The sequence below is a fragment of the Lampris incognitus genome, chromosome 1 (assembly GCF_029633865.1).
Source record: "Lampris incognitus isolate fLamInc1 chromosome 1, fLamInc1.hap2, whole genome shotgun sequence".
NCBI classification, from domain to species: domain Eukaryota; kingdom Metazoa; phylum Chordata; class Actinopteri; order Lampriformes; family Lampridae; genus Lampris; species Lampris incognitus.
The window spans coordinates 147362528-147378400 of NC_079211.1; the positions used below are offsets into that span (position 1 = coordinate 147362528).

General features: G+C 45.4%; 1 protein-coding gene across 2 annotated transcripts in view; it reads right to left on the reverse strand.

Moving 5' to 3' along the window:
* The window catches only part of cnot6l (CCR4-NOT transcription complex, subunit 6-like), a 33485-nt gene that overhangs the window by 7788 nt on the left and 9824 nt on the right, over window positions 1-15873 (reverse strand). Inside the window, exons 4-11 of one of the 2 annotated variants that reach the window (XM_056284199.1) lie at window positions 15210-15295; window positions 13723-13812; window positions 12400-12468; window positions 7717-7874; window positions 5841-5995; window positions 2835-2986; window positions 1540-1767; window positions 566-768 (exon numbers count right to left, since the gene is read on the reverse strand). In XM_056284199.1, coding sequence (XP_056140174.1) covers window positions 566-768; window positions 1540-1767; window positions 2835-2986; window positions 5841-5995; window positions 7717-7874; window positions 12400-12468; window positions 13723-13812; window positions 15210-15295 — 1141 coding nt within the window. The remainder of the gene's footprint in view (window positions 1-565; window positions 769-1539; window positions 1768-2834; window positions 2987-5840; window positions 5996-7716; window positions 7875-12399; window positions 12469-13722; window positions 13813-15209; window positions 15296-15873) is intronic. The other variant, XM_056284207.1, reaches the window with a different exon arrangement.

The following is a 15873-nucleotide window of genomic DNA, read 5'->3' on the forward strand; positions in this document are numbered from 1 at the left end:
TGGCCAGCAGGGTGCCGGTGGAAACTATGCTACTGTTGGGTGAGGAGGGGGAAGGCATGTCCAGAGGCAGCGGGAGAGGGGGAAGGGTAGGGGTGTGGAGGTGAGAGTCGGAACTTTGAATGTTGGCAGTATGACTGGTACTGAATATGGAGCTGCTAGGGAAGAGGAGAAGAGGAAGGCCAAAGAGGAGGTTTATGGATGTGGTGAGGGAGGACATGCAGGTTGCTGGTGTGACAGGAAGATACAGAGGACGGGAAGAGATAGAAATGGATGATACGCTGTGGCGCCCCCTAACGGGAGCAGCCGAAAGTAGTAGTAGTATGTACAACCCAAAATCACCCAGTGTCAATAATATAAAACTTCAACAGTTATCACAGCCCTTCCTCGTCCCTATACCTCTTAAAAATAAATTTTTTGTGCATCTTTTTGAACTGAATGTTTGTACTTTGCTTGAGTTCCACGTCCAAACTATTCCTTCCACAAATACAGCCCACAGATCGAAATACACACACGGTTTTTTTTCCACAAGGACGCAGGAAAGGCACAGCGCCAACGGGACACTTACCTTGAAGTCGTACGTGTAGTTGGTGTAAGGCATCAGATTGTTCTCATAGGCGCTCTTCAGCTGGAAGTTGTGGGTGATGCTGCCGTCTGTGTTGCCGTTCTTGCCGTTGCAGCTGAAGTTGGTGAGACATTCGTTGTAGCGCAGCTCCTTGAAGTCCTTGTGATTCTCGGCCACGCCGCCATTGCTCAGGTATTCCACCACACCTGGGCAGCACACAGACAAACACCACTGCTAGAGTATCCTGGCTACCAGAGCAGGACCCATGAAGGATACCTGTTACCACAACAGCCAGAATTTGTCTCACTTGCTTTGATTTTGTTGTTATTTGCATTGCTGAACACTAGAGGTCAGGATTCAAGTATTAATAACATAGAGCACCTTTTAGCTTTTAGGTCTGAGCTGGTCTGGTGTTGTGTGTGTCAAAAACACACATGTCTACTGCAACACAAACCTTCTCCCAGGCAAGTTAACCCCACCTCCTCGGGGTTCAGACTGGTATCACTAACGAGGCTCTCTGGCTGTGGACGAATCGCCGGCACCCTAGAAAGTAACTGGCCCCCTACTGCCTTGTGGGATAGGCTATTTAGCCAAAGGCTAAGGGGCAGGGCAAACCCCGACAGAAAACCTCCGGAGGAGTAACCCCCCCCCCCCGAGACCAATTACTATGGCCCACTTGAATGTGGACATGTCCTGGTAATTGAGTCAAGGTTACCCCAGTTATGGGTTAAATAACAAAACAAACTACTGCCTTTCAGGCACCCTGGGAGGGGTAAAGGCTATGGGACCAGCCCAGACAGAAACTGGGTACTGAAGGAGTTGCGACCTCGGTCTATTATCAGCAAATGATAAGCATCGCTCGACTGCAGTCGAAGGATGATGACCTCCTAGCTGCTGCAGCCACAAGGACAACCCTTGTTTTTTGATGGGTTTACTCAGCAGGCTCAGTATACCCAAGGAGTCACAGGAAGTCCTACCGGAGTCGGGCAGTGAATTGAGGTCAGCGCACAGGACAATGGGGATAGCGGACGGGTCGCAGGTGGGCGAGCCTGTGGCTACGGAGCCCGAGGCCCGCTCGGCGATGCTCTTCAGCTCGGACAGGAACATCATGGTCTGGATCAGCTTGACATCGGAGTACTCCGGGTCCCAGTGCATGTGGGCATTGGCCACCAGGATCAGCTGCCTCTCCTGAAGGGGCTTCAGGCCTGGAAAGTGAGCAAAGGGATTGGAGGGAATTTTAGAAGAACATGCGAACTCAACCAATCACAGACTTGAAGGAGCGAAAAAAATTTGGGAGTTCAAAATGTTAATTTGTCATTTCGCGGTCTAAGCATCGGCTTGGTGTCGATGCAGTTGCCCACTGGGGACTGGGGTTCGCGCCCCGGTCTCGTCAGATCTAACTATGGCCGGACTCGATGAAGCAGCAATCATTGGCAACGCTGTCTTCGGGAGGGGGGCGGAGTCGGCTCGTGTTCGTCATGTGAATGCGTCTCTGTGTGTGTCGGAAAAACAGTGGATCGGCTTGGATTCGCCTTGTCACGAAAGTGGGGAGGCGCTTTCCTTCGAGACTGCCGGCCGGAGAGATGCAGTTGGCGAACGCATGCAATACGAGGGTGGGTGTTTGAATTAAAATAGGGATCAATTGGCCACTAAATTGGGAGAAAAAAGGGAAAAATCAGAAATAAATTTATTAAAAAAAAAATGTTAATTTGTCATTTAGACAAAAACTGTCAAACTTTTTTTTATCCCACCCATCCATCCATTATCCAAACCGCTTCTCCTGCTCTCAGGGTCACGGGGATGCCGGAGCCTATCCCAGCAGTCATTTGGGTGGCAGGCGGGGGAGACACCCTGGACAGGCCGCCAGGTTGTCATAGGGCCCACACACACATTCACACCTAGGGACAATTTAGTAAGGCCGATTCACCTGACCTACATGTCTTGAAACCGGAGCACCTGGAGGAAACCCATGCAGACACGGGGAGAACATGCAGACTCCACACAGAGGACGACCCCCAAGGCTGGACTACCCCGGGGCTCAAACCCAGGACCTGCTTGCTGTGAGGTGACCGCACTAACCACTGTGCCACCATGCCGCTGAACTTTTTTATATAATGCATTTTATACATTAAAATTCAAGGCACTAAATGTATATGAGAACAAGGTATGGAGGAATGACCTCCATTTACTTTTAGGATATGAAAGAACGTGTGTGTGTGTGTGTGTGTGTGTGGTTCTCAAAGTCTCAGACTGTATTCTGTTCTGTTCTTACCACCAGAGAACATGCCCTTGTTGACCTCCAACAGGACGGCTACCCCGATGTTGTCTTTGGTCATCACTCTGTTCAGCATGACCTCTGACCCCTCTGAGTTTGCCATGGCCACCTGGTTGAATTCCACCGTGTGTTTCTGCACCAAGGTAAATCTACAAGCAGACAGGCGGCGGAGAGAGACTGCTATTCACTCTGAGAAAATGACAAGTGAATTAAAATACAAGATGAATATTCAGAGACCTCGGTCTTGTCATCAGGGATGGAACCCCTCAGACTCTCAGTTTTGCCCTTTTCCCTTCCTTTTGACCCCCAGGCCTAATGTTGTTCCCAGTTTTCACATCTCTGACTACAAACCCCAATTCCAATGAAGTTGGGACGTTGTGTAAAACGTGAATAAAAACCGAATGCAATGATTTGCAAATCCTTTTCGACCTATATTCAATTGAATACACTACAAAGACAAGATATTTAATGTTCAAACTAATAAACTTTATTGTTTTTTGCAAATATTCTCTCATTTTGAATTTGATGCCTGCAACACGTTCCAAAGAAGCTGGGACAGGGGCAACAAAAGACTGGGAAAGTTGAGGAATGCTCAAAAAACACCTGTTTGGAACATTCCACAGGTGAACAGGTTAACTGGAAACAGGGGAGTGTCATGATTGGGTATAAAAGGAGCATCCCCGAAAGGCTCAGCCGTTCACAAGCAAGGATGGGGCGAGGTTCACCACTTTGTGAACGACTGTGTGAGCAAATAGTCCAACAGTTTAAGAACAACGTTTCTCAATGTACAAACACAAGGAATGTAGGGATTTCATCATCTCCAGTCCATACTATCATCACAAGATTCAGAGAATCCGGAGAAATCTCTGCACGTAAGCGGCAAGGCCCAAAACCAACACTGAATGCCCGTGACCTTTGACCCCTCAGGCGGCACTGCATTAAAAACCGACATCATTGTGTAAAGGATATTACCACGTGGGCTCAGGAACACTGGGGAAAACCATCGTCAGTTAACACAGTTCGTCACTACATCTACAAGTGCAAGTTAAAACTCTCCCATGCAAAGCCAAAGCCAGATATCAACACCACCCAGAAACACCACCGGCTTCTCTGGCCCGAGCTCATCTGAGATGGACTGACGCAAAGTGGACAAATGTGCTGTGGTCTGACGAGTCCACATTTCAGATTGTTTTTGGAAATCATGGACGCCGTGTCCTTCGGGCTAAAGAGGAAAAGGACCATCCAGATTGTTCTCAGCCCAAAGTTCAAAAGCCAGCATCTGTGATGGTATGGGGGCGTGTTAGGGCCCATGGCATCATGGGTAACTTGCACATCTGTGAAGGCACCATTAATGCTGGAAGGTACATACAGGTTTTGGAGCAACATGTGCTGCCATCCAAGCGACGTCTTTTTCAGGGACGTCCCTGCTTATTTCAGCAAGACAATGCCAAGCCACATTCTGCAGGTGTTACACCAGCAGGGCTTCGTAGTGAAAGAGTGCGGGTACTGGACTGGCCTGCCTGCAGTCCAGACCTGTCTCCCATTGAACATGTGTGGCACATTATGAAGCGCAAAATACGACAACGGAGACCCCGGACTGTTGAGCAACTGAAGTCGTACATCAAGCAAGAATGGGAAAGAATTCCTCCTACAAAGCTTCAACAATCAGTGTCCTCAGTTCCCAAACGCTTATTGAGTGTTGTTAAAAGGAAAGGTGGTGTAACACAGTGGTAAACATGCCCCTGTCCCAGCTTCTTTGGGACGTGTTGCAGGCATCAAATTCAAAGTGAGTGAATATTTGCAAACAATATCAGTTTGAACATTAAATATCTTGTCTTTGTAGTGTATTCAATTGAATATAGGTCGAAAAGGATTTGCAAATCATTGTATTCTGTTTTTATTTACGTTTTACACAACGTCCCAACTTCATTGGAATTGGGGTTTGTAAATTCCCCACATTTATTTACAAAGTGTATGTTCAGTTAAAGCCCCCAAACCGCTTTGTCATCTCGCTTTTTCACCATTCTTAACCCAGGGAGGAGCATGCAGTGAATAAGACGGACTGGCGTAGATATAGGTGGTGCAGCCGGTGCAGTGGCACCGGGGCCCGTCGCTAGGGGGCATCCGTCAATATTTCTGCATGCATTGTCCTAGTCCAATGTTACGTGGCTGTTTTGAGCATGTGATGATAGTTTGTTTAGCGCGCGCAATATCGTTTACCTATCTAGCCTACCTAAGAAACGTGAGAAAAATAAAATCAAGCAAGCAAGCGTGAGTTACACACATAAAAGTGGATGTAAAAAGAGGAAGGAGAGCAAGGAAAGAAAGGAAAGCTGCAATGTGTGCTGCGTGCGTGCCAAACCATGCAATCTACCAGGTTTTGAGTGTGATGTGTGCTCCCCTGTTACTGTCGAATGACCAGGCTATCAGCTATATTACAGCCTAGTTGCCTTGTTGACTTGTTTCATTGCCTTGTCGACTGATGTGATTTAGAGACCGTCTGTTTAGGTTTCCCAACTCTGTCCGTGGTGCGTCCGCTCTCCGTGGTTCTGAAGTGTAGCCAATCTTTGACGTACTGACCTTTACAATAACTCATCTGTGTCAACTTTGTCTGTTACTTTGATATTTCTATTTTATTTGTTATATTTTATGCTGCGAAGCACTTTGTGATTGTATATCTGTGAAAGGTGTTATACAAAGAAATGACTAAAATTACTTCTAAACCCACCTAATGTGGTGGTGTGTGTGTGTGTGAGCGAGTGAGAGAGAGACGGGGGGGGGGGGCTACGAGGGTTGCTTGCACCACGGCCCATAATAAAAATGTTACGCCAGTGATAAGACGTCTACAACTTAACCCTGGGAGGAGCATGCAGTCAATAAGACGTCTACAACTTAACCCTGGGAGGAGCATGCAGTCAATAAGACGTCTACAACTTAACCCTGGGAGGAGCATGCAGTCAATAAGACGTCTACAACTGAAAAGATGAAACGTGTTCTTCTCACTTCTCCGTTTTGAAGAACACCGCGCAGCCGTCCACGTGCTTCCTCTCCTGCTCCGACACCAGCTTGGCGCGGGATTTGGGGCAGAAGTATCCGTTGTAGCCGCGGTCTTTCAGCGTATCCAGGAACAGGGTGTAGTACTGCTCCGTCTCCACCTCCTGGGGACACGCAGGTCAACACATCCGACTCACCCATGTGAAACTCACTGGCCACCGCCAGAAAGACACGAAAGGGAAAGAAAACCCAACCAACTGCCAAATTCTGGTCAAGTTTAAATGTATTGCTTTCACTCACTTGTCCCTCCTATTCTCTTATTACAAAAAAAAAAGAAAGAGGAAGTGGATGAAACCACTTTTTTTCCCTGACCAACCAACCCGTCTAACAACCATCTGACAACAAATCCTACTGAATCCACATTCAATGACTGTACGGCGCTCTGGATAAACTGTCACCCAAATGCTTGGATGTAAATGAATGTTTAAATGTAGAAGGTAGGGGCGTCCAGGTAGCGTGGCGGTCTATTCCGTTGCCTACCAACACGGGGAACTCCAGTTCAAATCCCTGTGGTACCTCCAGCTTGGTCGGGCGTCCCTACAGACACAACTGGCCGTGTCTGTGGCAGGGAAGCCGGATGTGGGTATTTGTCCTGGTCGTTGCACTAGCGCCTCCCTCTGGTTCGGGGGGGGGCTGGGGGGAATAGCATGATCCTCCCACGCGTTATGTCCTCCTGGTGAAACTCCTCACTGTCAGGTAAAAAGAAGCGGCTGGTGACTCCACATGTATGGGAGGAGGCATGTGGTAGTCTGCAGCCCTCCCCGGATCGGCAGAGGGGGTGGAGCAGCGACAGCTTGGAAGAGTGGGGTAATTCGCTGGATACTGACAGTGAGGAGTTTCACCAGGGGGACGTAGCGCGTGGGCAGATCACGCTATCCCCCCCAGTTCCCCCTCCCCCCTGAACAGGCACCCCAACCAACCAGAGGAGGCGCTAGTGCAGCGACCAGGACACATACCCACATCCAGCTTCCTATCTGCAGACACGGCCAATTGTGTCTGTAGGGATGCCCGACCAAGCCGGCGGTAACACAGGGATTCGAACCGGCGATCCCCATGTTGGTAGGCAATGGAATAGACCACCACGCCACCCAGACGCCCTGTTTGGTAATGTTAAGTATACTATCACACCAAAACTAGTTAACAAATAATACGCCATCAAATATTTCACTCTTCAATTTGCCAGAAATGTGTGGTAATACAGTGTCATCATCATTAATTTAGACAACAAAAATTGTGTACCAAAATATGACAACGTCCAGATGTCATCCTGATACAATACCAGCGAACGATGACGATGATAATATTGGAAAATTACCTCGCCCAAACAGCTGAAATGGTTTTTGTGTCATTCCAGAGTTGCTGGGCTAGAAGTGGTTTAAAGCGAGGAAGCTGCTGAGGGTTAAGAAATAAAAAATATAAATGTTGGCATCACTTTGGTTTTATTTTCCAAGAAGCGATCATGTCTGTACGAGTCCGTGCCAGCAGTGTGGCAAATTACTGCTTTATAGGCCACAGTGATTTGTGATATCGACAGCCATAAATGACAAGCAGCTGTCCTACGCCTGGAAATCCATCTGACTACACACGAGGTGGAAACAAAAACAGATGTTTGTATCACAGGCACGTTAACGCTTTGCACCTTGAGGACAAACCAACCTGTTCTGGAACAAACACGTGCTTCACGTTCAGCCAACAAGCAGGTTTCAGTTATTCAAGACACTTTTTTTCCCCCAACCCAGCTTCTCCACATGGACCCCATTCTGCCCGGTTTCTCTGGGGGAGGATAGACCTGTATCTGACCACTGGGAGCAGAGGAGGCCTGTACCTGCAGACTGATGATGTCAGCGTCACAGTTGGTGATCTCCTCCATGATTCCCTTCTTCCTGTACTCCCAGTTGAGGGCCCAGGAGGGACAGTAGCCGTACAGCTGCCGCGTGGCGTACTTGTCACACAGCACGTTGTAGCACATGACCGTGAACATGGCTGCGTGGAGGAAAGGGGTATTTAGAAACAAGAATCAAGAACAAGTTATTGTCATTTCTATCATGTACTTGCGTACACAAAAGGAACGAAATTTCATTTCACCTAGCCCACAGCAGTGCAACACAAAAGATAAAAACATACCAAAATTTCCAAAAACGACACCACCAAAAACATACAAAAACAGAGAGAACAAAGCAAAAAAAACAACAACAACAACAACAACCCCCCCCACACACACACACTCAAACAGTTAACAACACAGTCCATTCAGTGCAACACAGTCCAAAAATTCCACTGTCCAGAGAACGAACGCCAGCCAGGATGACTGTCAGAACTGCCGGCCTGCGTGGGCTAGCAATTAGCTTAGCCTGCCCTACTACCACGTCCTGTCAGATCGCCCTCGGTGCTTCCTCTTTGGGACCTGCTCTAGGCAAGGGTGTGGTTCTTGGGCCCACAGGACGCGGCAGACCAGGCTCCCTCAGCCGATCCAACGCCAGCTCTCCCAGCCAGACACCTTCGACGACACAAGCGCAGACGCAGACAAAACCACTGCACAGTCGACGCTAGGCATGGCTGCTGCCAGACCGCCTCGGTGTTTCCTCTCGGGCGCAGCACATTTATGACTTAAAATCCCCATCAGAATTTGTGTGGTTAAAACCAAGATGTTAAAGTTTAAAACTAAGTATCCACTTAACAGTTTCGAGACGTGCATTTCTGAGATTGAGACCTGATCTTTGCAGATTTGCATGCAGGGATTTCTGACAGCATGCTAACAGAGGAAAGATCTGAAAATGAAAGGAGGAAGAGCTCAACGCAACCCAAACCAGCCGGGGCAGGAACTAAGAGGGGCCAACCAACTGCGTGCGCTCCAACGACATGTAACCAATCAACACTGGAAGGTACACTGTTGTACTGACTGACGTGACGCTTGAGCAATGGAAACACATCCATTCATCTTCAGCCACTTCTCCGGGGTCGGGTCGCGGTGGCAGCAAGCTAAGTAGGGTCCAGATGTCCCTCTCTCCAGCAATGCCCTCCAGCTCCTCCTGGGGGATCCCAAGGCGTTCCCAGGCCAGATTGGACATATAGTCCCTCCAGCAAGTTCTGGGTCTACACCGGGGTCTCCTCCCAGTTGGCTGTGCCCGGAAAACCTCCAAAGGAAGGCGCCCAGGGGGCATCCTGATCAGATGCCCGAACCACCTCAACTGGCTCCTTTCGATATTAAGGAGCAGCGGCTCTACTCTGAGCTCCTCACCCTATCTCTAAGGCTGAGCCCAGACACCCTACAGAGGAAACTCATTCCAGCCGCTTGTATCTGCGATCTCACCCTTTCGGTCACTACCCAAAGCTCATGACCATAGGTGAGGGTTGGAATGAAGATTGACTGGTAAATTGAGAGTTTTGCCTCCCGGCTCAGCTCCCTCTTCACCACAACGGTCCAGTACAACATCCGCATTACTGCTGACGCTGCACCAATCAGCCTGTCAATCTCCCGCTCCATCCTACCCTCATTTGTGAACAAGACCCCGAGATATTTGAACTCCTTCACTTGAGGCAACAAGTCATCCTCAACCGGAGGGAGCAATCCAGCATTTTCCGGTAGAGAACCATGGCCTCAGACTTGGGGTGACTCTCATCCCGGCCATTTCACACTCAGCTGCAAACCGCCCCAGTGTGCGCTGGAGGTTGCGTTTCAGAGGAAACCCATTTAGTTGGAACAAAATGAACAAGTTTCCTTCACCCTCACATCTAAACAACGGTGTATAGTACAAACAATAGTACAGCACATGCTAAAAGAGCTGCTCTTTCCTAACGCTTACTCCCTAAAAACCTGGAATAGTCTTACTTTTAAGCTCTCATTCCGTTAAATCTAATTTAAAAAAGTTTTATTCACATTCTTTGTTTTCTTACTTGGGAGGGAATAAAACTTGTACTTAAATACTTTTTAATCAGCAGTGACTCCATTAAGGATCTTCCTCGGAATATTTATCTTAAAATGCGATATTCTCCTCTTCGATTTGGGCATGATTGAACTGACTAGATTAAAAGAATAAAGAAACACCTCTTTTTGTCTCTGTGAACCATCAAGTTATCCGACTAGAATGACAGTAATCTGATCCTGACACGTTACACCTCTGCTGATCTTTGTATCTCTTTTCTATCTCTGGTCATTTAAATTAGAACTAAATAACCATAATAGTAGTTATGATAATAAAGGGACTAAACAAGGTCCAGCGACTTTCATTTTGTCTTCAGCATTACTGAAAATGACCTCGACACTTTGTACGACTGCTCTGAGCAACTGGCCAACAGGTGTTTTTATGGCATCTTGGCCTCCAGTTGAACAGCTGTTGTTATTTACTTGCTTTTTTTATTTTAGTTGGTTACGAACTGGAATGTTGGGGGGAAAAAAACTTGGCAATATGGCTTTCACCTAAGAAAAGTATTTTTTTCCAATAACATTTTATTGGAAGGAACATTGGGTGAAAAAAAAAACCATATAAATACAATGGAAATGATTGTCCCTCCGTATTTTGTTACGAATGAATGAATTAAAATAATTAAACTACATTTATATATCAGTTCGAAACAACTGTAGAGAACTGGCCTGAGGCCTCATGTATCAATTGTTACTACGGGCAAATTTGTTCTTACACACCCATGGAACTTTTTAGCCCTCAAGATTGTCTGACAGTCAGTAGCAAAGCATGATGGTTATTTGTACTTCCTTCCTCCTAACATCTATTGTCTACCCCTTGCAACGAGCAATCACCCAGGGCTGCAAAGACATCAGTGTTAGTTAATCGGTGTCTAAATTCAGAGGTTACCCAGGTTCTACACTGGTCACTGAAACAAACTTCAGGGCTAAAAAAGCCCATGGGTGTGGAAGAACACATTTGCCCATAGTAACGATTGATACGAGGCCCCTGGTCTAAGGCAAATAGTCGCTGTTACCCCACTTGAAATAATTAAACTGTGCCTTAAGCCTCATGAAAACCACCTAACTTGAATCCAACAATGGTAACCATACAAATATCATTCAAAATAACATTTGCAATGATCCAGTTTAAAGTAATATCTAGGTTACAAAATAGAAAAGAAAATAATAGCACTGGTGTTGCCGGCTTTGTCTAGCATAGGCTCGCCTTTCTGGCTAAATACAGCCAGCTGGCCAAACTTTAAACAACAGCATATAGCTCACTGGAGAAAATGTAAAGTAAAGTAAATGTAATGTAAGCAACATAAAACATATAGGATCAGTCCAGAGCAAATGAACAGCCAGTTACCGTGTGATATTCAGCACAGTCCCATTCTATCCAAATGTTCCCAGAGCTTATTGATTACCATCAGTCTGTCTGATCAGCTCAGGTCAATTCTATGTTCCTTGAGTAGAATTCCTCAGCCTTTGCTGGAGTGTCGAAGCTGATCATTTTGCCCTCAGACACCTCACAGAGGACAGCTGGACGTTGCACAGTGAACTTGATGCCTTTCTCATAAAGGGACGACTTCACACCATTGAACATGGCCCGCTTCTTCGCCAGGTTGGCACTTAAGTCATTGGAAGAAAACTATTTTCTTGCCCTGGTAGAGCACCTGATCCTTCTCTCACCCAGTGCATTACTCATTCCTTATCCTGGAATCGATGGAAGCGGACTATTATCACCCTTGGCCACTCACCTGGTGCAGGTTTTGGGTGCGGAGACCTGTGCGCTCTGTTTAGCTCTGGGGGCTTCTCGAAAATACAGTTGCCTATCACTTCCATCAGGAGCTCGGAAACAAACTTAACGGATGTTGGTCCGGCATTTTCAGGCACACCAACAATATGGGATGTTTTGATGCCGAGAGTGATTCTCCAAGTCATCCACTTTAGCCTTAAGGTTTTCGGTCACTAACTCAGTGAGAGCTGCCTCCACTGATGTTATCTTGTATTGTGATCCATCCTTAAGGCAAGCTTCAATGGTAGTGAGAGTTCGCCCGTGGTTGTCCGAAGTAAGACGGGTTGCATCAAGTGAAGCTTGAATTGGAAACAGAGTCGCTGTCAGTTCAGTTGAGAGGCTTGTTCTGAGCTTGTTGAGTTCAGCAATTAGACGGGAGGCTGAAACAGGTTCCATATTGGCAGCCATATTTCCCAAACTTTCCAAGAGACCTGTAGCACTTGAAATCTCGGGAATTGACTTCTTCAGTTGTTTTTTCCAAGTAAAAAAAAAAAAAAAAAAAGGTCATTTTTAGGGAGCGACTCCTCGCGTGTCTACTCTGTCCTACATCCGGGCCGAAAGTCAAAAGTTTGTTTTTTAAACACGTTTTCAGTTTGTATTACTGCGTTTCACCGGGACTTAATCACAAAACTTGTTAATCAAGAGCAACAGGCACCAGTGAGTTGGGGAAAAGGAGAATACACATTTTTGATGATTTCAAAAATGTACCAGGAAACATGGATCAGTCCTCCTCTGATAAAACAACAAATTCATGAAGAGTAAAAGCGGATGATAGAACAGGATTTAATGACAGATGGGTGGTGCAGTACCTGTGGGGATGGTTTGGTTTCTCTCCTTCAGAGTGATCCAGGGTCTTTGGGGCAGCTGTTCTGGGTGCACTGGGGGTGAAAATAAATAAATGAAAAGATTAAAAAACAGGGAAGAAAGAAGGGGGATTAGTGCTCTATGGTCCGGTGCTCACTCAGGTGTTCACTAAATGGTCGCTTAATGTAGGAGCCATGACACAACGGATGTGCAGCTAAAGGTACCACATGCAAATGTTTCTACTTAAACAAGTAGATGAAAATAACACATCCATGGGACTCATATAAATGTACTAAACAAAGTACTGCTGTTCCTGACAAAAAAAGGTATTACTGGTTCAATTTTTATTTTTTTTAAATTGACAGCCCTAGAAATCAGAATCGGCTTTATTGGCCGAGTGTGCCTACGCACACAAGGAATTTGACTCCAGTACACAGCAGCTTGTAGCACTTGCAGACTCACACACACAAAAAAGAAAGAAATGGAACAACAGGACATTGGAGGCAAGCATGTATGCACAACAGCTATGTGACTGCTATACAGTTTTATTATGGTTGAGTAATCAACAACCTATGTCCATATATTATACCATCACCCATCATGCCCATATACAAACATATACGATGAAGGAGAAGAAGAAGAAGAAGAAGAAAGAAGTAAGAAGAAAGATATTTTATTTTGTCGCTGTACACATTACAATGTGTTCTCTGCATTTAACCATCCTATTGTATAGGAGCAGTGGGCAGCTGCAGCACCCGGGGACCAACTCCGGTTCTTCTTTCCATTGCCTTGCTCAGGGGCACAGGCAGGAGTATTAACCCTAACATGCATGTCTTTTTGATGGTGGGAGGAAACCGGAGCAACGTGCAAACTCCACAAAGAAAGGACCTGGGACGGCCTGGGGTTCGAACCCAGGACTTTCTTGTTGTGAGGCAACAGCGCTAACCACTGGGCCACCGTGCTCCCCCCCCCCATGTTCTATACACCCACTTTATCTGTGATGTCGTGGTGTGAACTCAAACACAGCAGGCCCTCCGTGGGACGGGACGCCTCGGCAGAAAATTTAATTTGGATCCATCCAAACTAAGGTGTTTAACTGGCTGCTATTGAGTTTGATTTCAGACTACAACACAAGAGATTTTGTAAGGCCATCAAATCTTTTAAAACCCACAAAAAAAAAGAATGTATAATACATATTTTTGTTGGGAAAAGCAATACTTTGGTTAGCATATGTATATGATACCAGTGGATGTGTTATTTGTATTTAATTGTTTAAGTAGATAAACTTCCATATTGTACCTTCAAGTGAAGCGGGCGGTGTCGTTTACCTGCTAGATTGTCGAGCATGTAGTTCAGAAGCTTTCTGGTTCCATCCGGCTCCTGGTAGAGATTGAGAATATCTTGGGACAAAGGGTTACCTGCAACAAAGCAGTTCAAAACCCTCGTCAAGTACCGCAGCATGACAGCATCACTTAATACAATACAACACAATACAAACAACTTTATTAAATTGCCCCTAGTGGGATTAATAAAGTAATAAACTACTTTATTAACTACACAAGGATAATAATATACAGGATAATAATAAATTATTATTATAAATTAACATTTATAATTTATAATTATAATTCTCAATATAAATAATTGTAAATTATTATTAAGGATAATTGTAAAAAGAAATATAACTTAATAAACAATAATAACTACTTTATTAACTACACAACATAATAATATACAGGATAATAATAATAATAATCATTATTATTATTATAAATTAATATTATAATTTATAATTACAATTTTAAATATAGATAAACTGTTACGGCCCGCCCACCCCGTGCCGGCAGCCAATCGGCTCGTCAGGGCTGGGCTTAAGTTTGGTGGCCTCCCATGCCCCCATTGTCAGTTCGTGTTGTAACCTCCTCGCAGTAGCGGCTAATCTCCCCTCACGGTCCTTTTCTCTCCGAACTCACCCCAGCCCTCGGTTCATGTTTTTCCTTGCAAAGTTTCCCCGTGGAAGTATCCTGCCGTGTTCCCGTTTGGATTACCCGTGAGTTTTTTCCCCTTAGACTTTCCGTTTTTCCTTGTCGCTCGTTGCCTTCCTATGTTTGACTATTTGTACGCGTAAGGAATAAAGTACGCCAGTTTTCTGCTAACCCCATCTCTGTCTGGTGTCGTGCGCTTGGGGTCTTCCACAAACCCTAACATTAAGATTATTATTATTAGAAATTATTATTAAGACTATTTATAAAAAGAAATATAACTTTAATAAACAATAATAAACTACTTTATTAACTACACAAGATAATATACAGGATAATAATAATTATTATTATTATAAATTAATATTATAATTTATAATTACAATTTTAAATATAGATAAATATTATTATTATTATTAGAAATTATTATTAAGGATAATTATAAAAAAGGAATAATTATAAAAAGGATAATTATTAAAAGGAAGGATAATAAACTACACAAGGAGGCTAACATCTAATATTTGTTTGCTACCTTTAGGAAAGATGGCTTAAATGCTCTCCATAAACCTTTTCCATTTTACCGGCCCGCTGAAGTTATCAAACAGGACCTTTAAACGGTTGGTTCCCCGTGGGGGCCGCTGACAAAGGAGACCAAACTTGAGTACGACAGCCAAGATTTAGCACCATTCAGCTGGTGGTAGATAACTATCCGTACTACACAACCATGTTGTGCGGAAATTAAAGGCCAAAACAAACAAAACCGAACAACAATGAGTGTGAACAGGTCGGTCAGGAAAGCAAGCAGAACGGTAATGAATAAGAGAAAGCCTCACCTTTCAGCCCCAGGGTCTGTAGCTGGAAGAGTCTCCCAAGTTCATAAGGCAGAACTCGTAAAAGATTGTTGTTTAAAAGCAACTCCCTGAAATGGACAGCATTATGTCCATCAGTCAGTCAACACACACACTGTCCCTTTTCTAACTGCACCAACAACAAGCTGTGAGTGTGTGTGTGTGTGTGGGGGGGGGGGTGTAAAAACTGTTTTGCTTTTTGTGATGAATAGTTTTCTTGTAAAAAATGTTAATGCTTAGAGCCTGTACACTTATTCTGATACCCGGCTGAATAAAATCGCTCTGAAAACATCAAATCAGTAACAGATCAGTTTGACGTCAAAATCAGCAACAGCACCCGTCTGCACCACCACCAGGGCTGCAGAGTCCCTCATTTATTCTAACAACAAACATTACTAAAGGCCGGAAGTACACATAGGAATCATTAAAAGTAACCCTCCATAGGGGCGTCCGGGTGGCATGGCGGTCTATTCCGTTGCTTACCAACACGGGGATCGCCGGTTCGAATCCCCGTGATGCCTCTGGCTTGGTCAGGCATCCCTACAGACACAACTGGCCGTGTCTGCGGGTGGGACGCCGGATGTGGGTATGTGTCCTCTGGTCGGTCGGGACGCCTGTTCGGGGGAGGAATAGCATGATCCTCCCTCCT